At 42.0% G+C, this 25992-nt stretch overlaps 1 protein-coding gene across 2 annotated transcripts in view; it reads right to left on the minus strand.

Annotated features, from left to right (window-relative positions):
- plpp1a (phospholipid phosphatase 1a) overlaps positions 1 to 25717 on the minus strand; it is a 30147-nt gene extending 4430 nt beyond the window's left edge. Inside the window, exons 1-4 of one of the 2 annotated variants that reach the window (XM_024430782.2) lie at positions 25180 to 25717; positions 9888 to 10039; positions 7759 to 8042; positions 5135 to 5192 (exon numbers count right to left, since the gene is read on the minus strand). In XM_024430782.2, coding sequence (XP_024286550.1) covers positions 5135 to 5192; positions 7759 to 8042; positions 9888 to 10039; positions 25180 to 25237 — 552 coding nt within the window. In that variant the 5' untranslated portion in view covers positions 25238 to 25717. Of the gene's footprint in view, positions 1 to 5134; positions 5193 to 7758; positions 8043 to 9887; positions 10040 to 13722; positions 13878 to 25179 lie in introns of both variants that reach the window. The other variant, XM_024430781.2, reaches the window with a different exon arrangement.
- Between the last annotated feature and the right edge of the window lie 275 nt (positions 25718 to 25992).

Below are 25992 nucleotides of genomic sequence, written 5' to 3' on the forward strand. Positions count from 1 at the left end.
TAGGGTGGAGGTGATATGGTCCTTGACTAGTCTCTCAAAGCACTTCATGATGACGGATGTGAGTGCTACGGGCGGTAGTCGTTTAGCTCAGTTACCTTAGCTTTCTTGGGAACAGGAACAATGGTGGCCCTCTTGAAGCATGTGGGAACAGCAGACTGGTATAGGGATTGATTGAATATGTCCGTAAACACACCGGCCAGCTGGTCTGCGCATGCTCTGAGGGCGCGGCTGGGGATGCCGTCTGGGCCTGCAGCCTTGCGAGGGTTAACACGTTTAAATGTCTTACTCACTTCGGCTGCAGTGAAGGAGAGACCGCATGTTTCCGTTGCAGGCCGTTTCCGTTTTAAGACCATTATGGTCAATGGTGCCAGCTGTGAATTTAGATGACGGGATAATCATCATTTAAATGTTTTTATTGACCAGATCAATCTACACTATATTCAGACACAATGCATGCCTGGGTACTTTACACGTATTCTGACCTTGGACTTAATGGTGGAAATGCCAGTACCAGAAAGCCACGCATTTGGGGTGAAGATTAAAGAAATTGAGGCGTGGCGGAGGCGTATATAGATACGCCGTATTCTTACCTTGAAACCATAAGGTAGCGCTAACCTGCCTGTTGGAAAACGTATGACTTAATTTGTTTTGTTAGAAATAACGCCATTCTCCATGCGCTGTAATTTATAAATTGATATGAATAGCTAGGTAAACCAGTAATCCATTTGGATAAGGGGATCATAAATATAGGCTAATTGACCATTTGTTTTATCTATTTGACCTTGTTTGCCTGAGATGAATGTGAAGCCAGTCATATGGCAGGAAACTGGAACGCATAACATGACAGGTAGTCCCATTTATGCCTCTTTCTCACAGTGAAGTAAGAAATGCTGTGCCATTATGCATGATTTTAATTGTATGGCCTAATAACTTGCAGTGATTACATTTGGATATCAAAGCAAAGAGTCTCGTCAAATATACCCTTTCAACTCTCTAGAATGTTCTAATCATTATGCCCCGACTTTTCCTGCCTCCTTCAATTTGTAGGCTATAGCCTATGATGACTATTATTATTTACTATTGGTAGCGACCGTAAGTAATAAACACTTATATTTAAATGCCAAATAAGTGTTATTTCCCTTCCCTACATTTGTCTCATTCCATTGCGTTGTTTGATTTTGCCTGCCGTTCTTTGTTTCCTCTGTAAAGCCTCTGTCATATCCTTGTGGCTGAGGGTGAAGTAGTGGATACTATAGTATTTAATGAAGGCCAAACACATTGTAGGAACAATGAATTGGGACATGTATGCTTATTAAATCACGGCATAAGACTTGGCACTTGCCATCACAGTTCTATGATCAGTGCGGGCAATTAGGGTATACTATTGTGTACTATTCTCCATATTATAATTGTAGGCTTACAGTACTTCCAACGTTACCATTGATTAACTGAACGCGGTAACTTTAGGTAGGAATCAAACCACCTTTTTTTAATACCTGCCACAAACCTGGTTACACACCTCCATAAGGTAAGTCTGAATAACTACTGAGAAGTGCGTAGGATAGACATTCATTCCTTAAGTCTGAATCGGCCCCAGGGCTTTTGATCGTCTACACCTGTCTACAAAATGTGGGCACAATCAGGGCAAAGGATGAATGTTAGCACCAGGTTTAAATGGATTTACTACTATCTTGTTGGACTAGAATAAAATCCAAGGTTTGCTGTCCCAATACCCAACCTCAACACAAAACAGAAGGGTAAGGAGCAGCACACTGTCTGCTGCATAGCAGTGTCGCCAGAGCAATTGTAGTTTGAGGCTAGTTGTTGACATGCTTTAAACCTCTCTTGGGTTTCTACTTGAGTTTGTGTGTTTCTTTTGGGTGGGTCACAGTGCTGGCTAATTTAAGTCTGGTCTGGTTTTGTCGTTTAATGATGTTCGTGAGGAGCTGGTTTTGCCACTGTGTGCTCTGGTAATTGTTTATGCAAACGTTCTGATGAGGGCGGCTGTGTGCCCTTGCATGCTCTCTTCTGTTTCCTTAAATCAGCACTGTGGCTGGGCTATTCTCTATCACCACTCTACATGGCAGATTCTCAACTGCTGGGTATATACATTCTGCACAGCCAAAACCTCCAAAAAGTATTATTTAACCAACCAATCAGCTTCCGTTAACAAGGCCTATAACTTTTTGAATAAAGTTTAAAGGCATTAAAATGTCAAATTTAATATACAGGTTGAGATACGTGTGTCAAATCTGTATCAGTTATCAAAACAAATCATCTACTGATCAATTTAGAGCCATTTCCATCATTTCCATCCAAAGGTGACTGACTGCTTATTGTCTACAAATCAGTGTACATGGTTGAAAAACACATCTATGCTTGCCTCAGTAGTTCTCAATAATGGGTGTGTCTGGTCTATTCATTTAAATGACAAACAAACCAGCCACACTTCTTAAAATAGACTATGGGATTGTCATTGCCACTCCTTCAGTTCTGTCTGACGTAAACATAGTGATTTTACTGGTATGCAGGGATAGACCGGACACTTGGTCTCTTGTTTGAAGAATGTTTTACTGCTATTTGAAGGACTTTTAACTTCCATTTAGTGACACGGTGCTTCCATTTGCTACAGTGAGTGTCCATACTTTGTAATGTGCCAGGACTTTGTCCCCACGACTATTTTTATGTTTTGTTCCTCACTGAGTCACCACAGTGTAATAAACCAAAAACTGTTCAAACAGGAACAGCCAATCATGAAGAGCTGTTGCTGGTGTGATCCTGGGTCGTCCCGTACCTCACCACTGATAAGACAACTGGTTTAAACTGGGGTCATGTTCAGTAGTGTTTCCCGTTGCAAAACGTTTAATGGAAGATGACAGTTCTGTGCTCTAATTGGATATGTTAGCGTTTTCTCCCTATTGCACACACCCCTCTCTGACCCTGGTCACAGTACTAATGGGGAGGCCCAGTAGTGACATATAGGGGTTATGGTCATAAAGCTTGTCAGTCTTGCTCATAACTGAATTAAGTTTGGTTCCTGGAGGAGAGGGAGCAACAGCACAGGCTACCTCTGTCAATGTGCTGTTGTTAGAGCCTACAGTGTGTTAAAGCTATGCCCCCCGTGCCATTTTTATATTCATTTTGAAAGTTACTGTAGGTAATGAAAGGGTGTATTATAAATTGTGCGTGTTACTGTATCCCAGAGTAGAGGTCTATACGGGTCCACCCGAATACCCGCGCAGGTCCGGATCCAGAATTCAGATCCTGAAGGCACAATAGTGCCTCTTCAACCTCAGGAGGCTGAAGAAATTTGTCTTGGCCCCTAAAACCCTCACACACGTTTACAGATGCACAATTGAGAGCATCCTGTCGGGCTATATCACCGCCTGGTACGGTAACTGGACCGCCTGCAACAGGGCTCTTCAGAGGGTGGTGCGGTCTTCCCAATGCATCACTGGGGTCACACTGCCTGCCCTCCAGGACACCTACAGCACCCGATCACAGGAAGGCCAAAAGGGACATCAATCACCCGAGACACTGCCTGTTCACCCCGCTATCATCCAGAAGGTGAGGTCAGTACAGGTGCAGCAAAGCTGGGACCAAGAGACTGAAAAACAGTTCAAGGCCATCAGACTAAATAGCCATCACTAGCCGGCTTCCACCCGGTTACACAACCCTGCACTTTGGAGTCGGCTGCTTTGGAATCACTGGCCACTTTTGTGTTTAAATGTTTGCATACTGCTTTACTCATCTCATGTATATACTATTCTACTGTATTTTAGTCAATGCCACTCCGACATTGCTCAATCTAATAGGCCCATATTTCAAGATGTGTATTTTTGTGAATTGTTAGATATTACTACACTGTTGGAGCTAGGAACACAAGTATTTCACTACACCCACAATAATATCTGCTAAATATGTGTATGTGCCCAATAACATTTCATTTGAATCCTGTTTCTAAGAACGCTCCAAATAAACCCTAGTGTTCTGTTGTGGTCAGGAGTCAGACCTCGTGGAAGATCTGCATAAAAATGTTCAAGTACTTTTCAGTTGAGCCGACACATGCAGTGTGTACCATGAATACAGTCTCCGTGACTGGGAAGATTGCCTTTAATTGTCAATCGCGCTATAAGGTGGGTCTTCAGCGCTACGGATTGAATAGAGCCCTAACACACACTACTATGTGGACCATTCAGAGCTGCCTAATGTAACGTTACACTGTGCACCCCAGTAAAGAACAACATGACCAAACCCACTTTTTTTCCCCCATTTTACCCCTAAATGTACAAATGTACAAACGCCTCTAAATGTACCCCTGCACATTGACTCGGTACCGGTACGCATTGTATATAGAGAAAGGGAAGTTATTTTGTTACTTTTTTTTTATATATACTTCAGTTTTAGTAAATATTTTAACTGCATTGTTAAGGGCTTTTAGTAAGCATTTCACGGTAAAGTCTACACCTGTTGTATTCAGCATTTCACTGTAAAGTCTACACCTGTTGTATTCAGCATTTCACGGTAAAGTCTACACCTGCTGTATTCAGCATTTCACTGTAAAGTCTACACCTGTTGTATTCAGCATTTCACTGTAAAGTCTACACCTGTTGTATTCAGCATTTCACTGTAAAGTCTACACCTGTTGTATTCAGCATTTCACTGTAAAGTCTACACCTGTTGTATTCAGCATTTCACTGTCAAGTCTACACCTGTTGTATTCGGCTTGTGACAAATAAAATTAGATTTGAACACAGTGCACTGCATGTCTTGTGCTGTAATGACCTTGAAGTAAACTCAGTTGGTCGCTAAGCAATAAGGCACAAGGGGGTGTGGTATATGGCCAATATACCATGGCTGAGGGCTGTTCTTTGGCACGACGCAACGTGGAGTACCTGGATACAGCCCTTAGCCGTAGTATATTGGCCATATACCACACACCCCCGAGATGACTTAGTTATTATAAACTGGTTACCAATGTAAATAGACAAGTAAAAATACATGTCATACCCGTGGTATACGGTCTGATATACCATGGCTGTCAGCCAATCAGCATTCAGTTTATAATATTATACATGCCCTATCAGTGAGTGCACATATTGCCCTTTGAGGAAACCCCATAGTGGATACTTACTGCCAGGAACAGCATGCAGTACATGGAGAAGGAGGAATGGCCAGAGTAGAAAGACAGCCTGCAACACAACAACAATGGCATCATGGGATTGCTGTGGACACTTTGAATGCTGGGAAAAAACTGGGAAATAATTCAGCATCCACCTCAATTGGCTCTGTGTTGGTGATAGTTATGTTATTCAATGGAACAATAGGATAATCTAACTGGCTAAACTGTGACACACCCTTTTCCGGGTGATAGGGTTGTGCTGGAGAGCGGGGAGAGACGTCTGTTGACGTCTGTTATTGGGGGGGGGGGTTGAATGTTGACCAGGCAGCCTGGTCGATCGGGGCAGTTAGAGGGCCGCTAGCCTAGCTCACTCATCCGGCCAGCTTTAGTGTCTTCCTGTTTACTTAAGCAGTGCTGCACTGCCCGCCCAGCAGATTACTGATAACCAGCGTCTGATATAAACACTGTGGAGAGTTGCAGGCCCACAGACACTAGTTACTGTTGAGATGGCCGCAGTGCTGATGTGGACACTAGTTTGTGTTGAGATAGCCGCAGTGCTGATGTGGACACTAGTTCGTGTTGAGAGAAAGCCACAGTACTGAAGTGGATACTAGTTAGTGTTGGAGAGTCAGTGTAACACTGATAAATAGGCTGGCTGCTTATCAGGGAAAATGTCTTAAGCGCTTTCTCTGTACTTTAACCCTTCCACATCGATAAGTGTGGGAGTAAAGGCCAAACTTGAATAAACAGAGGTAGGCCCATAGCCTCTCTGTAATAAACAGAGGTAGGCCCATAGCCTCTCTGTAATAAACAGAGGTAGGCCCATAGCCTCTATTTCCTTTGACATTGTACTGGGAAGCCTGGGGTTGCCCTAAATACACTTGACTAGGAAGCTTGGGTTTACCTTGGCTTGTCTTTGTGTTAATGGGTCTTGCAATTCTGCTACTGAACCGGTGGTGGGTCTGACTGAGCTTGGACGTTCCTTCCGAGGTCTGCTCGGCCTCTCTGACCTTTCACTGAAAGCTTTTCTCCAAGCGTACGTGTTAATTATCACCATGGTAAATTGTCAGTATCAGATGAGGCGCTAATCGAATTCTGTAAAACCAGGTCACTCTAAATTGAATCTGACAAGATTCGAACACCCTCCCTTGTTTACTCAAACTGACGGATGTACACAGGAGAGGAAGTCTGTCCTTATTTTAGTTTTGAAATCAACATCCAGGATTTTCTATTTCTAGAGAAACAAACAAGTTAGTTGTCGAGTGGCTGTTGGGCTGTCCCACCCTTAGACATACCTTATTGTTACTGGCTGTGGTGGGCGATAGTTAGCTAGCTAGTGGTCTGTCTCTATACAGACTTTCATTATGGCTGTGGTGTGAGACAGCTGCCTATCTGTAGACTGTCATTACCTCATGGTCATGTGGTGAACCTCCCATGTTAGCCAAGTATAACCTATACAGAGACTACCCTAATCTCTACCATGATCCTTGGGTGGGCTCTCCCAGTATCTTGTGGCCACAGAAGGTCATATTTACCTGGGTGTGGCTCTGGTCTCCCATGGCAGCCCTTGCCTGATCGGGCCCGGCTTTCGGTGTTTTCTTTGGTATGGTAGTCATTAATAGAACAAACACCTGCCTGGTGGACCGAGTGAGTAGAGCAGGTCAGAATAACCTAGGGATCATCTTTCTGCAATGTTAGCATTTCCCTTCAGCCAGAGCCTTGGCTTGTGTATGTGTGTTATATAGGTAATCCTCTCTAATGGTTTACAGAGGATTTGGGACCTGACTCTGTCGTCCCTCACTGCTGTACTGTCCTCACAGGGTAAATAAAGATAATTAAATAGTGAGGTTGACTTACAACTCTCTTGGCTCCCTCTCTGTGTGATATCTGGCTGAACTTTTGTCTTCAGCCTTATCCACCAGAACAGTGGAATACTGAGCTCTCTCAACACTAACTAGTGTCCACTTCAGTACTGTGGCTCTCTCCCAAAACGAACTAGTATCCACTTCAGTACGTGGCTCTCTCCCAAAACGAACTAGTATCCACTTCAGTACTGTGGCTCTCTCAACACTAACGCAGCCTGAAACTTCAGTGTGGGCTTGCCTTCCTCAATGATCTCATGGTCAGCACTCAGCATATTATCTGACCATAATAAACAATACAACAGGATATTGTATTTCAGTTGATGGATGACGTCATAATTCAGTCAGTAGATTTGAAAGAAGCATCCCAGCCAGTCAAATAGTTTCCTACCCGTCCCTTTGATGTTTGCATATCTGTAAGGCATATGGTGGAAGCTCCACCGAGTCACTGTACATACTACCTCAACTAACCGGTGCCCCTTCACATTGACTTTGTACCGGTACGCCCCTTTTATACATATATTTTTTTACTGCTCTTTAATTACTTGTTACTTTTATCTTATTCTTATCCATATTTTTTTTAAACTGCACTGTCGGTTAGGGGCTTGTAAGTAAGCATTTCACTGTAAGGTCTACACCGGTTGTATTCGGCGCATGTGACTAATACAATTTTATTTGACTCTTCAGATCTGCTTTGAACACTAAAGCGATAGGGGGCCAAGGGGTAGTGGGTAAATTTGGCCCAATTGTCAGTTTCCCCTCAACAACACCCACCTGCCCTCATTGGCCAAGCGTGCGTCCCCTGTGCAGGTAAAGTCCTCTATGTAGGTGCCTGCCGTGCAGTTGATCAGCTTCCAGTCAGGCTTGCACACGTCCAGGAAGTGGGGTCGGAGCCGGCCAATCGAATACTTGGCGATGTCAGTGAGCGATTGGCTCATGGCTGCCCCAAACACAAATGTGCCGATGGCTTTGTAAACACGGGCCACATACATGTTGCTGAAAGAGGACTTTGATTTGATGCGTTTGAGATAGACTGAAAGGCACTCTCCAAAGACCATCTGTGAGGAAGGGAGGAGAGGAAGTAGACATGTCATGAGGTTAGGTCTCTCAATGTTCCCTCACAGCTTGGAGTTACAAGATTACAACTGTTACAAGTCAGTCACTAAAATTACAGGAATTTCAAAAGGTCCAAGCTGTTTTATCTCAATATCAATTCATTTCAGGGTAACAAGTACCGTACTGTGATTGTTTGTAGTTAAAATGGTCAAAAAGAAACACATAGCTTCTTAGCAGAGAACAATTTCTCAAGGAAAAATGTTGCTTAGACTGTCAGTGGTTTGAGTGGAGAGGGAAAACTGAAAAGCTAGCTGCTGTTGGCAGAGGTTTGGAACTCTTAATGGTCTATTAATAAATGTACTGCATGGTGAAGTCACCATGGAAGGCCAAAGCTCCCTCCAATCAAAACAGGCTGACATTTCAGGTGGTCTTTTCAAACAGCTCTTACACTAAAAGGGCATTATAATTTTTTACAATTTCACAATTATTCAAAACCTCAATGTGGAAATATAAAACACAGAAAAATCATGTTCTTGACTGCACTGACCCTTTAAGTAAAATAGACCCTTGCATTTTAGAGGAATGTCCATCTGAGTGACTATAAAGACCTAACAAGGATGTCCACTGAAAAACGTGTGTAAAGTCAAATGAGTAGATGTTTTTAAACAGGGAAAACAAACACACTGGTGCATCACAATACAGCTTCTGAGTCACACCTGAGCAGTCGAACTTAACCTGTTCCTTTAGAAGATATAGCTATTTGTGGTCAGATGTGTGTCAACAGTAGAAACGTTTTTGAGACCATGTTGAATGTAAAACATACGTCATGGAATCATTGTGGGTGGGTTGGGGGTCTTTTTTAAATGGTGTGTTCTTGTAAATAAGCGGATGTGGTTATTATAACTGTCTGGCTCACACCTCTCTACCACTCTGAGGGACAATGGACCTGAAAGCATGAGAGGTTATTTGGAAGTGTGTTTACATTCCCCTATCTGGAAATAGGCCTAAAACTACCATATGAACATACGCTTACTGCTGTACTGTCAAGGGGGTGTTGTTGTCCTGGTAACGGTTTCTGTTTAACTTAAAGCCCAACTGTTCAAACATTTAGGGTAATTCCAGGTCATTCATGACGTGTAAATGAGTTGCATCCAGTGTGAGGGTTTACTGGAAATGTGTGCAGACCATGAGGTGAATTTATGTACATTTAATGGAACAAAAAAAGCTTTTTTGAATGAATGCTGCAAAACCTGTTGTAAGACTTGATAACAGCCACAACAGGGCTCATCTAAAGTGCCTCATCTCAGAGTAGGAGTGCTGATGTAGGATCAGTTTTGTTTTGATGAATAAATATGTGGACAGAGGGGACCTGATCCTAGATCAGCACTCCTACTCCGACGCTTTATGAATATGATATTTACTAAGACAGTCAGTGGAATACTGGCCAAGAGTCAAGCGGGAGATCTCTGAGGGAGGGACAGTTTGGCTATTCCTATTGTATCGTTCAGATGGAGACAATGAGTAGGCTTATGGAGAGGCCTTTGTTTCAGTGATTTTAAAGGTCAACCGCCATGGTCTGTGAGTACACAGAACTAACACAGGTTGGGGTTTGATTTTTCAGTTTTTGTGATACTCTAAAATAGGAAGTTCTTACTACTCTGTTTACATGCGCCATCTTTGGTTGATTTTATTATTTTTAATAGTGTTATTATTAGACAATACGATTAATGAAGCAAGCCGTTAAACTAGACATACAAGTAATTTGTGTATGTATGTATAGCCTAAATTAATGAAGCACAAAATGGCAAAGGAAGAGAAAGAAGTTAACATAAAACAGGTGCACTTACAGTGAGTACTGTGACTGGTATCATAACTCCACCTAACAACTCATAGGATATGGTGTCTTCTTTTAGAGGGTACTTGATCGAATCATCGTTACAGAAAAATCCCCGTTTGAAGGGATTGTGTAGCGGTGTGAGTATTGCGAACGGGAGTCCAGCTAGCAAAATGAAAGAGAACAGGAGGAATAGGTTAGGAGAGTAGACTCTGAACACCTTGTTATCCTGCCCCCACATACACCCGTCTAACACTGAGCAGAAGAGAGCATTCGGAGAGGAAAGTCCCGACCAGCCAAGACATACACTGTAGTGATCTTGTATGGCTCAGTGGCATTGCCAGGTTTGTGGGTTTGAGTCCCGGGGCCACCCATATGTAAAACGTGTGCAAGCCTGACTAAAAGTCACTTTAGATAAAAGCATCTGCAAGTAGATATTTCAACATTGCAGGCTGTCAGGAACAGGAGGAATGGAAAAACAACATGGTAGCTAAAGTGTTGTCATGGGAACTAACACTACTCTCTCCCCTGGCGAAGAGAAGGTGTTAGTGGAAGAACCAACTAAGCCCAAATGATCCTCCCTCTCCACCACCCTAAACTTTCACAGCTGTTTCGTGCTTGAGTGCACAGTGCAATGGACATGCAATCCACAAGTAGGCCTAGATGTCCATTCCACAACGACCAGCAATAGTGTTCTCTCTCTGCTCTCTTCTCTCGAAATTCAATTCAAGGGGCTTTATTGGCATGGGAAACAAATGTTTACATTGCCAAAGCAAGTGAAATCTCTCTCTCTGTTCCTCTTTCTCTCTCCCTGCGTTCCTTAAAGCACAGTGGGTCATCATGTGGGAAGTAACTGGAATGCTTTTTCAGGAAGATGTTAGTTACATTAGAAACTTCAGGAATATGTTAGTTACATTAGAAACTTCCAAATAGTTTCCCACTACATACAGTAGGGAAACGGTATACTTCAAACGTGCTGTGGAAGCAATCATTAGTAATTCGTAATAAACACAAAACCATAGTTTTTAAATCGCACACTGCAAGCTTTGACACACATTGACCCAAGGAAAGTAGAAGCAGGATGTGTAAAAAGGTTAGTTGAGCTTAGTTCACATTAGTATGCAAATCATTTCCATAGCTGAATAAAGGGGTGATATTTTTTTACATTATCATGGTCAAATCATACTACTGACATCAATAAGGACCCCAGCACAGGTTTGCTGTTAAGGACAGAGACGAGAAACTGGTCCCACACAGACTCTCAGGCGATAGATTCACTCTCACTAGCCAGACCCCTTTTATCTGTTCTGCTGAAAGCTGCATTGTGAAGCACCACAGTTTGAAATGTTGCCACGGCAACAGGTTGATGTATAGAGAAATAAATCAGTTGGTCTGGTCCAGGGGACTGGAGTTGAGATGTAAGTGTTGTGTATGGGACTCCAGTGAATTATAATGGAATAGACATAGTTTATGAAAAACAAAAGTCTAGTGTGTGTTTTAAGGTTTTCATCACAGTAAAGAATTTAGAAGACCAGGAAGAGGAATCAGTCACCAACACTACACGCACACCAGCTCACCTTCTGACCGTAACACAGGATAGTAGACATTAGCTAGTAGTAGACATGCTTTCCTAACTAACACACAAAGGGAACAGTGTGCCAACACTTCTGCCTCTGTCATTCTTCAAATAGAATCTGTATCCAGTGTTCCAGGAAAGTGTTCCAGTTCTTTTTGGACAGAGAATGTAACCTGTGTTTGTTCCAAAGCCTATCAGCAGGAACCTCAATAACAGACATGTCAATTTCATTTAATCTCATTTCTGGTAGAATCAATCATTTATGAATGCCCAAGTCAGAATAAGTGATATGTTATAAATCATGTTTGAATGGCCTAGTTAACAGGGTAACAAAATAAACAGCTTGACTACAGGGTTGCTAGGTCTTTTCAGGTTTTCTGAACTCATGCTCTGTGATATTCAACCCCAGAACACCCCTTCTGGGAGTGGCCAAACTTACACCAGGACTTCCTACTTCCTGATCGGTTGGACTCTAAAGGCCTTACTATTGATGAAAACCACAAATGATCCAATAACACCTGAGAAGCTTTCACAACACAAGCTTCAGAGGTGACTGAAATGACATGCGGATATCAGGATATGTGTGAATGAAATACTCTATAGGGGTGGCTGAAATGACATGCGGATATCAGGATATGTGTGAATGAAATACTCTATAGGGGTGGCTGAAATGACGTGTCAAAATAAAATGGGGATATGTGAAAGGGGAATGGGGACACTTTGTGGACTGGGCATCCTCTTTTGAGTTAACCCTTACCCGGTCGGCAAATCTGGTTGAAATATCATTCCAATCAGTTTATATGGTTGTAATCTGGTTAAAATAACATTACATTATACCCTGATGAAGACAGCTTGTCTGTCAACGTTGAATATTAGGTTATTCAATTATTGCACCTGAGCTTCTAGCCAGCACCTCGCCTTAACAGGTGTTCTACTCTGCTAGCCAGCACCTCGCCTTAACAGGTGTTCTACTCTGCTAGCCAGCACCTCGCCTTAACAGGTGTTCTACCCTGCTAGCCAGCACCTCGCCTTAACAGGTGTTCTACTCTGCTAGCCAGCACCTCACCTTAACAGGTGTTCTACTCTGCTAGCCAGCACCTCGCCTTAACAGGTGTTCTACTCTGCTAGCCAGCACCTCGCCTTAACAGGTGTTCTACTCTGCTAGCCAGCACCTCGCCTTAACAGGTGTTCTACTCTGCTAGCCAGCACCTCGCCTTAACAGGTGTTCTACTCTGCTAGCCAGCACCTCACCTTAACAGGTGTTCTACTCTGCTAGCCAGCACCTCGCCTTAACAGGTGTTCTACTCTGCTAGCCAGCACCTCACCTTAACAGGTGTTCTACTCTGCTAGCCAGCACCTCGCCTTAACAGGTGTTCTACTCTGCTAGCCAGCACCTCGCCTTAACAGGTGTTCTACTCTGCTAGCCAGCACCTCGCCTTAACAGGTGTTCTACTCTGCTAGCCAGCACCTCGCCTTAACAGGTGTTCTACTCTGCTAGCCAGCACCTCGCCTTAACAGGTGTTCTACTCTGCTAGCCAGCACCTCGCCTTAACAGGTGTTCTACTCTGCTAGCCAGCACCTCACCTTAACAGGTGTTCTACTCTGCTAGCCAGCACCTCGCCTTAACAGGTGTTCTACTCTGCTAGCCAGCACCTCACCTTAACAGGTGTTCTACTCTGCTAGCCAGCACCTCGCCTTAACAGGTGTTCTTTCGCCTCCACACTGAAATAACATTACAATCAGTTTATATGGTTATAAGCTGGTTAAGGTAACATAATTACAAACGGTTTATATGGTTATAAACTGGTTGAAATAATAATGGGGCGGCAGGTAGCGTAGTGGTTAGAGGTTTGGGGCTGTAACTGAAAAGGTTGCTGGATCGAATCCCCGGGCGGTTTATATGGTTATAAGCTGGTTGAAATATCAATCTGTTTACATGGTTGTAATCTGGTTGTAGTGGCATCGTATCAATTTGTTTTGCTTACTGGGTGTATGGCCTTGTTGAATTGAACTCTTTGGTTCTGATACCTAAGCTCTATGGACATCCTCCCTAAAGTTGAAGCCTTACATCATGACCAGGTGTTTAACAAAATGGAACACTGTGTATGGTATCAAAAGTTAACTGTCAATTTGGATAGAACAGCTGCCTGTTTATTAGTTAGTGTAGTACTGTAGCTGTCCATTATAATGTACTCTAAGCCAGCTGTTCAATATTTGGTTAGTAAAAATGTAAGAAATATTGTGTTTTGTCAACTCTTCCATTGTTACTTACAGAGCAAATGGGCAAAGTGAAGCCCACACCGTAGAGCACATTGGAGGTGACTGTGCTGGGGTGGAAGGGGTAGCTGATGCTGTCATCGTTACAGAAAAAGCCCCTCTGATAGGGCTTGATTTGGCCCAATTTAAGGGCTGCCAGGGGCAGTCCCGCTGTGGATGGAGAGAGGAAGTTAAGGGGTTAACTTTGTAACAATAGTATTGTGTCTTGCAGCAGGGACACTATTGACAGCAGCAACACCACAGTGTCTACCATGCGACTACAGTACCAGCACGTGTTTGTAATGATGCAGAGATGTTAATATTCAACCAGAGACTTCAGACTCAGAGCAGTGTTTCCTCTATAATTGTACAGGCGAGGCATGCATCCCTGCCTAGCTGTCTTGTCCCCTGCCCAGGTGTGGAATTGGAAAAAGTCACTCATGGAACTGAATTTACTTTAAAGAACTCACACATTCCACCCCAATTCTATTCTTTCCCTGACCTGAAATTGTTTGGTTTCTATTCATTTTTTCCAGAAATGCTGGTTGGATGATTACCAGATTTCCTGCTTATTCACTCATAATTCCAGGAATCTCCAGGATTTCTGAAAAACGAGGGAGTTTTGGGAAACGTACCAGAATTTTGCAACCCTACTCTAAGGGAACGATTGTTTCAGAGAGGAATGTTTTAGAGACTGGTCTGGGACCAATCCGTCACTAGCTATGAGAATGAGTTCCCAAGGGAGGCCCTTCAGTAAATGCTCCAGTTGAATGACAACATAGCATCAAAAGAAACAGTTCAACAACAATGACATCACCGGACGGAATATATGATGAAATGACAACATAATGACCGCTTTTTCACAGCACAGGGGATTCTTGAAAGATTGTACAATCTCTTTGGGAAATCGGTGCTGTAGTGCAATTGGTGAGTAGTAGCTCATTACTCTATGGATCCAAACGGTAAAGACCGGTTGATAGTGTATCATAAATAATAGGTTGTGACCGTTCAATGTCTGAGTTGAATGTGTCTGTTCTCTGGCTCCCTGTCCGTTCAGCCTTTTGTTATTGCTGGGGAAAGGCATGCTGGGAAAACGGCACAGCCTTTTTATTCTGGTTCAGGTTGAAGCCAGAAGCATGAGGCCCCTCTTCCCCTGAGGGACAGAGTGGAGGTCTGTGTTGCTCAACTGTCACACTACATCCTCAAACTCATACACTCATCATGTAAACACTCTGCCGTACTCAGCATGTAAACACTCTGCCGTACTCAGCATGTAAACACTCTGCCGCACTCAGCATGTAAACACTCTGCCGTACTCAGTATGTAAACACTCTGCCGCACTCAGCATGTAAACACTCTGCCGCACTCAGCATGTAAACACTCTGCCGCACTCAGCATGTAAACACTCTGCCGCACTCAGCATGTAAACACTCTGCCGCACTCAGCATGTAAACACTCTGCCGCACTCAGCATGTAAACACTCTGCCGCACTCAGCATGTAAACACTCTGCCGCACTCAGCATGTAAACACTCTGCCGCACTCAGCATGTAAACACTCTGCCGCACTCAGCATGTAAACGCTCTGCCGTACTCAGCATGTAAACGCTCTGCCGCACTCAGCATGTAAACGCTCTGCCGCACTCAGCATGTAAACGCTCTGCCGCACTCAGTATGTAAACGCTCTGCCGCACTCAGCATGTAAACGCTCTGCCGCACTCAGCATGTAAACGCTCTGCCGCACTCAGTATGTAAACGCTCTGCCGCACTCAGCATGTAAACGCTCTGCCGCACTCAGTATGTAAACGCTCTGCCGCACTCAGTATGTAAACACTCTGCCGTACTCAGTATGTAAACACTCTGGCGTACTCAGTATGTAAACACTCTGCCGCACTCAGCATGTAAACACTCTGCCGTACTCAGCATGTAAACACTCTGCCGCACTCAGCATGTAAACACTCTGCCGCACTCAGCATGTAAACACTCTGCCGTACTCAGCATGTAAACACTCTGCCGTACTCAGCATGTAAACACTCTGCCGCACTCAGCATGTAAACACTCTGCCGCACTCAGCATGTAAACACTCTGCCGCACTCAGTATGTAAACACTCTGCCGCACTCAGCATGTAAACACTCTGCCGTACTCAGTATGTAAACACTCTGCCGCACTCAGTATGTAAACACTCTGCCGCACTCAGCATGTAAACACTCTGCCGCACTCAGCATGTAAACACTCTGCCGCACTCAGCATGTAAACACTCTGCCGTACTCAGCATGTAAACACTCTGCCGTACTCAGCATGTAAACACTCTGCCGTACTCAGCATGTAAACACTCTGCCGCACTCAGCATGTAAACACTCTGCCGCACTCAGCATGTAAACACTCTGCCGTACTCAGCATGTAAACGATGTACAAATGGTTAAAGTACAAAGGGGAAAATAAATAAACATAAATATGGGTTGTATTTACAATGGTGTTTGTTATTCACTGGTTGCCCTTGTGGCAACAGGTCACAAATATAGCTGCTGTGATGGCACACTGTGTAATCTGAGGGAAATAGGTCTCTCTAATATGGTCATACATTTGGCAATAGGTTAGGAAGTGCAACTCAGTTTCCACCTCCTTTTGTGGTCAGTGTGCACATAGCCTGTCTTCTCTTGAGAGCCAGGTCTGGCTATGGCAGCTTTTATCAATAGCAAGGCCATGCTTACTGAGTCTGTACATAGTCAAAGCTTTCCTTAAGTTTGGGTCAGTCACAGTGGTCTGGTATTTTGCCACTGTGTAGTCTCTGTTTAGGGCCAATAGCATTCTAGTTTGCGCTGTTTTTGTTCATTAAGTAATTATCTTTTTGTTTTCTCATGATTTGGTTGGGTCTAATTGTGTTGCTGTCCTGGGGCTCTGTGGGGTCTGTCTGTGTTTGTGAACAGAGTCCAAGGACCAGCTTGCTTAGGGGACTCTTCTCCAGGTTAATCTCTCTGTAGGTGTGAGATTTGTTTTGGAAGGTTTGGGAATCGCTTCCTTTTAGATGGTTGTAGAATTTAACGTCTCTTTTCTGGATTTTGATAATTATTGGGTATCGGATTGATCCTTAAATTGAACACAAAGGATATTTTTGCAGAATTCGGCATTCAGAGTCTCAATTTGGTGTTTGTCCCATTTTGTGAATTCTTGGTTGGTGAGGGGACCCCATACCTCACTTCCATAAAGGGCAATGGGTTCTATAACTGATTCAAGTATTTTTTGCCAGATCCTAATTGATATGTCAAATTTTATGTTCCTTTTGATGGCATAGAGGGCCCTTCCTGGCTTTGTCTTTCAGCTCGTTCGCAGCTATGTGGAAGTTACTTGTGGCACTGATGTTTAGGCCATGGATTTTATAGTGTCGTATTTTTCCCCCCAAACACCACTTTCCATCCATTTGTATAGCAGACCCTCATGCCAAATTGGGTCAAAGGTTTTTTGAAATCAACAAAGCAGGAGAAGATTTTGCCTCTGTTTTGTTTGTCAATTAGGGTTTGCAGGGTAAACACGGTCTGTTGTACGGTAATTTGGTAAAAAGCTAATTTGACATTTGCTCAGTACATTGTTTTCACTGAGGAAATGTACGAGTCTGCTGTTAATGATAATGCAGAGGATTTTCCCAAAGTTGCTGTTGACGCATATCCCACGGTAGTTACTGTGGTCAAATTTGTCTCCACTTTTGTGGATTAGGGTGATCAGTCCTTGGTTCCAAATATTGGAGAAGAAACCAGAGCTGAGGATGATGTTAGAGTTTAAGTATAGCCAATTGGAATTTGTCATCTGTATATTTTATCGTTTCATTGAGGATACCATCAACACCACAGGCCGTTTTGGGTTGGAGGGTTTGTACTTAGTCCTGTAGTTCATTCAATGTAATTGGAGAATTCAGTGTGTTCCGGTAGTCTTAAATAGTTGATTCTAAGATTTGTATTTGATCATGTATATGTTTTTGCTGTTTGTTCTTTGTTATAGGGCCAAAAAGATTGGAGAAGTGGTTTCTCCATACATCTCCATTTTGGATGGATAACTCTTCGTGTTGTTTGTTTAGTGTTTTCCCAGAAGTGGTTTACCCATACATCTCTGTTTTGGATGGATAACTCTTCGTGTTGTTTGTTTAGTGTTTTCCCAGAAGTGGTTTACCCATACATCTCTGTTTTGGATGGATAACTCTTCGTGTTGTTTGTTTAGTGTTTTCCCAGAAGTGGTTTACCCATACATCTCTGTTTTGGATGGATAACTCTTCGTGTTGTTTGTTTAGTGTTTTCCCAGAAGTGGTTTACCCATACATCTCTGTTTTGGATGGATAACTCTTCGTGTTGTTTGTTTAGTGTTTTCCCAGAAGGGGTTTACCCATACATCTCCATTTTGGATGGATAACTCTTCGTGTTGTTTGTTTAGTGTTTTCCCAGAAGTGGTTTACCCATACATCTCCATTTTGGATGGATAACTCTTCGTGTTGTTTGTTTAGTGTTTTCCCAGAAGTGGTTTACCCATACATCTCCATTTTGGATGGATAACTCTTCGTGTTGTTTGTTTAGTGTTTTCCCAGAAGTGGTTTACCCATACATCTCCATTTTGGATGGATAACTCTTCGTGTTGTTTGTTTAGTGTTTTCCCAGAAGGGGTTTACCCATACATCTCCATTTTGGATGGATAACTCTTCGTGTTGTTTGTTTAGTGTTTTCCCAGAAGTGGTTTACCCATACATCTCTGTTTTGGATGGATAACTCTTCGTGTTGTTTGTTTAGTGTTTTCCCAGAAGTGGTTTACCCATACATCTCTGTTTTGGATGGATAACTCTTCGTGTGTTTTCCCAGAAGTGGTTTACCCATGTTTGTTTAGTGTTTTCCCAGAAGTGGTTTACCCATACATCTCCATTTTGGATGGATAACTCTTCGTGTTGTTTGTTTAGTGTTTTCCCAGAAGTGGTTTACCCATACATCTCCATTTTGGATGGATAACTCTTCGTGTTGTTTGTTTAGTGTTTTCCCAGAAGTGGTTTACCCATACATCTCCATTTTGGATGGATAACTCTTCGTGTTGTTTGTTTAGTGTTTTCCCAGAAGGGGTTTACCCATACATCTCCATTTTGGATGGATAACTCTTCGTGTTGTTTGTTTAGTGTTTTCCCAGAAGTGGTTTACCCATACATCTCCATTTTGGATGGATAACTCTTCGTGTTGTTTGTTTAGTGTTTTCCCAGAAGTGGTTTACCCATACATCTCTGTTTTGGATGGATAACTCTTCGTGTTGTTTGTTTAGTGTTTTCCCAGAAGTGGTTTACCCATACATCTCCATTTTGGATGGATAACTCTTCGTGTTGTTTTTGTTTAGTGTTTTCCCAGAAGTGGTTTACCCATACATCTCCATTTTGGATGGATAACTCTTCGTGTTGTTTGTTTAGTGTTTTCCCAGAAGTGGTTTACCCATACATCTCCGTTTTGGATGGATAACTCTTCGTGTTGTTTGTTTAGTGTTTTCCCAGAAGTGGTTTACCCATACATCTCCATTTTGGATGGATAACTCTTCGTGTTGTTTGTTTAGTGTTTTCCCAGAAGGGGTTTACCCATACATCTCTGTTTTGGATGGATAACTCTTCGTGTTGTTTGTTTAGTGTTTTCCCAGAAGTGGTTTACCCATACATCTCCATTTTGGATGGATAACTCTTCGTGTTGTTTGTTTAGTGTTTTCCCAGAAGTGGTTTACCCATACATCTCCATTTTGGATGGATAACTCTTCGTGTTGTTTGTTTAGTGTTTTCCCAGAAGTGGTTTACCCATACATCTCCATTTTGGATGGATAACTCTTCGTGTTGTTTGTTTAGTGTTTTCCCAGAAGGGGTTTACCCATACATCTCCGTTTTGGATGGATAACTCTTCGTGTTGTTTGTTTAGTGTTTTCCAAGAAGTGGTTAGTCTATTGATTCTTCAATTACATTGAGCTGATTTCTCACGTGCTGTTCCTTCTTTTTCCATAGTGTATTTCTGTATTGTTTTAGTGATTCACCATAGTGAAGGTGTAGGCTCAGGTTTTCTGGGTCTCTATGTTTATGGTAGGATAGGTTGCTCAATTTCTTTTTAGGTTTTTGCATTTATCAAACCATTTGTCATAGTTGTTCATTTTGTGGTTCTGTTTGACATTTTTAGATTTGATAGGGAAGCTGAGGTCAAATATACTGCTTAGGTTCTCTCTCTCTCCAAAGAGGACAGGAGAGGACACACACAGGAGAAGCTGGTCATGGTTAAGCTTCAGTGCAAATAGCTCAGAGATATCCATTCACCAAAACACTTCAAATAGTAGGATCTTTATGGACATTGGTTATCTCAATCGCATTCAAAATGTCAGAAACATTTCAAAGGGTATAATGTGTTTTGGTTACTTTGTTGTCAGTGGATAGAACACCACACAGACATGCAGCAGACAGTCATGATATTCACATTAAGGTTTCTGGCAACCAGCAGAGTAAATGCGGAACCATTGCTTGACAGGGGGTGCGGAACCATTGCTTGACAGGGGGTGCGGAACCATTGCTTGACAGGGGGTGCGGAACCATTGCTTGACAGGGTGTGCGGAACCATTGCTTGACAGGGGGTGCGGAACCATTGCTCGACAGGGTGTGCGGAACCATTGCTTGACAGGGGGTGCGGAACCATTGCTCGACAGGGGGTGCGGAACCATTGCTTGACAGGGAGTGTGGGATTTCTTTTGAAGCCTAATTTAGATATGTTTATCATTTCTGATATTTTGGTAGGCTATTTGTTAGTCAACTTGTCTATAATTAGATACATGAAGCTTCTCTTGTCATTACTGCCCTACAAGACTACATAAACCATTTCTCACCAGAATGTCATAAATCGATGAAGGTTTCAATCTAGTTGACATCGGTAAAGTTCTCTTTCATCTCTGCTTCTATCACGCAGCAGACATTTCAGGGACCGGGGATAACAAACAAAAAGCTTGACAATAACAGGAAAGATTTTAGGGGAATTAAAAGCTGTGAAAACGACCCAACATGATCCTAAAAAATATTTGAGTTCGACTTGGATGTGTATTTATGTCAAACCTATGGACAAAAATAGTCTTGTTCATGCATCTAGCTACCATCCTGACGCTTTGAAGAGAGGCTTTCCATACAGCCAATTCTTACGCATCAGACGCATCTGCACCCGAAACATGGACTTTGTCATCGAATCAAATAAACATTACTTGAATTTCCTCAGAGGCCTGCAGTTGAGGACATGTTCAGATCTGACACATTACAAGTGATCTTAAGTTCTGTGCCATTGACCATGTTTCCCAAGCCCCAGATGCCACGATATGGATGAACGTCTTCTCCAGAGTGAAGCCTGATGGATCTTCTATCTGAAAACTCTACATCCCCAAGGCTTAAATTAGTAATTGGACCTTGTAATGTTGTGTCTGGATGCACCAGCAGTCCCCCCACCTGCCCTCTTTGAGCTGTACACCTGAGTACTGTACCGATACATTTTTCTAAAATGTTTTTACGATAACGCTATTTAGCCTATAACGTTGTTTTACTTCAATCGTATGTTAACATTTGAATTGTGATTTTTGTATATTTCTCTACATATTCTCTGTTCATATATACTTTGTTGACTCCCCATTCGCTAGTATCTAATGAAATAGATGTTTGCACCTGCTGCGCTACACAGTGTCTACTGAAGTCTCTTATTTGCTCTTTTTACTTTTAGTTTTTTAATAAAAACTGTTACCCTGTGTATTCTTTTGAGTGTGGATTAAACTGACTATATTATTTTTGCATCTCGGCCTCTGTGTTTTTCCTTTTCATGGTTTGAGTGGGAGTACCTTTTGAACTCTGTTTATCATTTCCGACCTTTTGGTCGGCTATTTTTTAGCTCTCAAACAGTTCTCAGCGGCTACACATTCGCCCACAGTTGGTTCCAAGTGAACGACAATTCCCGAAACTGTATTTTAACATTAAGAAACATCAATAATCATTGCTTTCAAACCGGTTTTTGAAACATATGGCCCTTATCTTTCATATCAGTGAGAAATAATCTTTCAAATAAAAAAATACACTTACTGTAGCAGTTTTGCACAGAACCACAAACTGTGTGACTCCAGTTGCAAACTACACCTCCTCCCCAGTTACGCTTACACACATTGTGTATACTTACTCCTTAATCACCACTGATGAGTATAAAAGTACTGTAGTGGAGGTATACACCGTTTCAATTAAGGCGGATGGAACAAATTAGAATGTTTAGCTTAATGTTGCTAAACTAATATGTCTTCACGTTTTAAACGCAGCAATGTGCATACAGAGGTAAACTCAAATGTTCCAAAATGCAATATGCGTTGGAAAAAACGTTCATGAGGTTTCATGGACAGAAATGGAAATATCCATTAGAAATGTAGAAATATGACTGCATTTGACCCTTGCCTGTTTCTGGACTTTGTACCCGCCTGCCTGACCATTCTGCCTGCCTTTATTTCACCTTTATTTAAACAGGTTGGCCAGTTGAGAACAAGTTCTCATTTACAACTGCGACCTGACCAAGATGATTAAACATTGTAAGACTCCAACCATCTGCCTCCTGTGTCTCGTCTTGTGCCTTGATAACTAGACAATGAAAGAAAGTGGAATGGTCAGGAGAGCGCATACGAGGATGTGTTTATAAAACATTTCCCTCAATTTCCCTCGGATTTTGGCTAATATGAAGTTAAACATCCAGGTTTCAAACAATTGAGGAACTGGAAAAATATAGTGATAATGATAGACCTAACCATCTTCTGGTAGATGGAAAGGATTTCCCCAAAAACGTCTAAATTAAACGTCAACTAGCTACAAGGTAGCCTACCTGGCAAAATTATATGATTATTTGCATAAATTCAGTGGCCAATTGTTCTGCAAAGTAGGTGCTTGGCACTTTGCACATGAATTAAAGGGTAACTACACTAAAATCAAAATTGTATTGTTTTTTTCCCCAGACCACAAGAGGTCTCCTGATGTGGTGTAAGCATTGTTGTGGACTTAGAACATCCAATGTTGTTTTTATATAAATAAATTAGAAATAGTGACAGTGGGAAAACATGGGGAAAAAATCGGAGACTTGTGAATTTCAGACTCAGTTGACAGCCTCATTATCTATTTCAATATCAGGTCTACTATTAGCCTACTTGCACAGTACAGCTTGGGTTGGCCTGATTGTGAAAGACCAGTATGTGATTAAACATTTTAGGCCATTCAGAGTACATGTCACTGTTTCTCATAGAATTTCACACAGGGCACATTTCCTTTGCTGGATGGGCCATTTGGGAATTTGGGGCCAAATTCAAGTACAGTGCCTTGCAAAAGTATTCATCCCCCTTGGTGTTTTTCCTATTTGGTTGCATTACAACCTGTATTTAAATAGATGTTTATTTGTATTTCATGTAATGGACATACACAAAATAGTCCAAATTGGTGAAGTGAAATCTAAAAAATAAAAATAAAATAAAGTGGTGCTTGCATATGTATTCACCCCCTTTGATATGAAGCCCCTAAATAAGATCTGAAGGTAATTGGTTGCACCAGAAGTCACATTATTAGTTAAATAAAGTCCACGTGTGTGCAATCTAAGTGTCACATGATCTCAGTTCTGAAAGGCCCCCCAGAGTCTGCAGCACCACTAAGCAAGGGGCACCACCAAGCAAGCGGCACCATGAAGACCAAGGTTCTCTCCAAACAGGTCAGGGACAAAGTTGTGGAGAAGTACAGATCAGGGTTGGGTTATAAAAAATATCAGAAACTTTGAACATCCCACAGAGCACCATTAAATCCATTATTAAAAATTGAAAAAATATGGCACCACAACAAACCTGCCACTGTCACTGAGTCTGAAGGTAGGTCTTGAAATACCTCCACAGGGACACCTCCAATTCACTCAAATGAGGTCAATTAGCCTATCAAAAGCTTCTAAAATCATGACATAATTTTCTGTAATTTTCCAAGCTGTTTAATTAAAGGCACAGTCAACTTAGTGTATGTGAACTTCTGACCCACTGGAATTGTGATACAGTGAATTATAAGTGAAATTATCTGTCTGTAAACAATTGTTGGAAAAATTACTTGTCATGCACATAGTATATGTCCTAACCGACTTGCCAAAACTATAGTTTGTAATAAGAAATTGGTGGAGTGGTTTTAATGACTCCAACCTAAGTGTATGTAAACTTCCGACTTCAACTGTATCTCTAGTATTTACTATATGTTCTGAGAAAACCATAGAATCCACTTTCAACACACACCTATGAAGGTATCGGTAGTTGCATCTGGAGACACACATCTAGACATTTGTGATGAAGGGTTTGTATTTTTAGTATGCTATCACCCCAAACCATATGTATGTCATGACTGAGGAAGCTCTATCTAGTAGAGAGAAACTATCTGAGTGTGAAATCAGTTCCAAGTTGATGTAATCTTGACAGAAAAAAGTAGCACTCACATCAGTTATATTCATATTGCTAAGTTTCTTACTCTCTAAGCACATTTAAAACATCTGAATCAGTTCTTCAGTACCATAGAGTTAGACTAATGTTCAGCACACAGGGAAAGGAAATTAGTGCACTGCACTCTGGGATACCTTATCTATGACCCATCCAGGACTTCCATAATTCATAATTAGATTAAACTCCTACACCAGGATTCCTAAATAGAGGGCAAGTAGGATCAAGAATCATTAACACAATAAGGCCATGACATTTCCAAGCAACAATGGATAAATCATTACAAATTAATGGTTATTCAGTACTGCCTGAAATAGAAACCAGCACCCTCTGAAAATTCTGAATTAAAACTATTAATAATTTATTTTAAAAAACATTTTCCCCACAAATGTAGGCCACTGGGCCTTTACTAGTCCTGTATTGGCAGCTATGGAAAACAGCACCTGATAGCTTTGAAAAGCCAATATAATTTGTTGACGCTAGATACTGTAGGGGTGATGGCTATAACTGACGCCAGATAATGTAGGGGTGATGGCTATAATTTAATGCAATCTAAACAACAGCAAGGCTCATTCCATAGTCCCTACTTTTACAACAGGAATACAATTTTAATAATCATTCTAGAACGTAAGAGTTACATTTGTTATCGTTCTATTACATTGTATCATCACCAATTCCACAAGCAACATTAACTGTTCAACATCAATCAACCGAGTGCAGCAGGAGCAGTAAGACATATGGCACTCAATCTCTTTCACTGCTTTGGTCACAAAATACTTGTTTTGGTGTTAATTAGCCTACTTATTATCAAATGATCAACTTCTTCTCGAAAGATTCACCCTCGTTTGACCAATAAGCAACATATAACCACTCCCTCGATAGCCTATACACGTGACAGCGATTGTCAAATATTATGTAAATAAGGTTAACTCGTTACAATATAACAACATTATAATAAGCAAGTCATAGCAAGCAGACACATACCGAGAATTAGACAGGCGATGTCAAGCAGAATAAAAGGAATCCCTCTCGTCTCGAACATTTTTACGGTTTCTCCTCAGCTCGTTGACACAGATGATCCTAGGACGACTCGTGTTGTCGTCGTATCCTTGAAAGCGTAGTAGCCAAGTAACCGTAGATCTGATTAGACTAAACCTAAACAATACTTCGACCTAAAAATAATATTAGAAACCGTCAATGGTGAAGCATAACCTTTGAAGCCTTAGAATGGCGACAGATAGCGTAAATGCCGTAAATTGACACAGAATGTTAGAGCTGATCCTCCCCTTTAAATGATCGTGCGCATCGAATCGTCGTGCGCATCGAAATTCTAATCACCGTGGCCCGGTAAATTAGACAGTCCTTTGCGTATCATTTAAAATCGGTTGGCAGAGCCGAAGGTGAAGGCTATAATGTAGAGGTCTGTATACTCTGTAGTCTACCAGACTGCGCAAAGAGCCATGAGCACAGTGGGGTTTCGTTATGGCAGCTGGCGAAGAGGATGGACAGAAGAGACTATCGCCTGCCAGCACAATAGAATATGACATCACGGATAACGTCTAATTTACTTTTCGCTCCGCCTACTCTAGGCCTACTCCCATTGCTGTGTTAACGTTGCTACTTTAATTGAATACATTATTATCGTCCTTTAATAACTAATTGAGCAAAGGATACACAGATATCACATAGGAAGAAAATATCTTATGCAGCCTGCTTGATAGGCTAAATGCAAAGCATAATTTGTAAACCTGTAACAAAAAGCTGTATTGGTTTTATCAATAAACATTCCCAAGACTT

This window comes from Oncorhynchus tshawytscha, linkage group LG09 (genome assembly GCF_018296145.1).
Source record: "Oncorhynchus tshawytscha isolate Ot180627B linkage group LG09, Otsh_v2.0, whole genome shotgun sequence".
Lineage (NCBI taxonomy): Eukaryota > Metazoa > Chordata > Actinopteri > Salmoniformes > Salmonidae > Oncorhynchus > Oncorhynchus tshawytscha.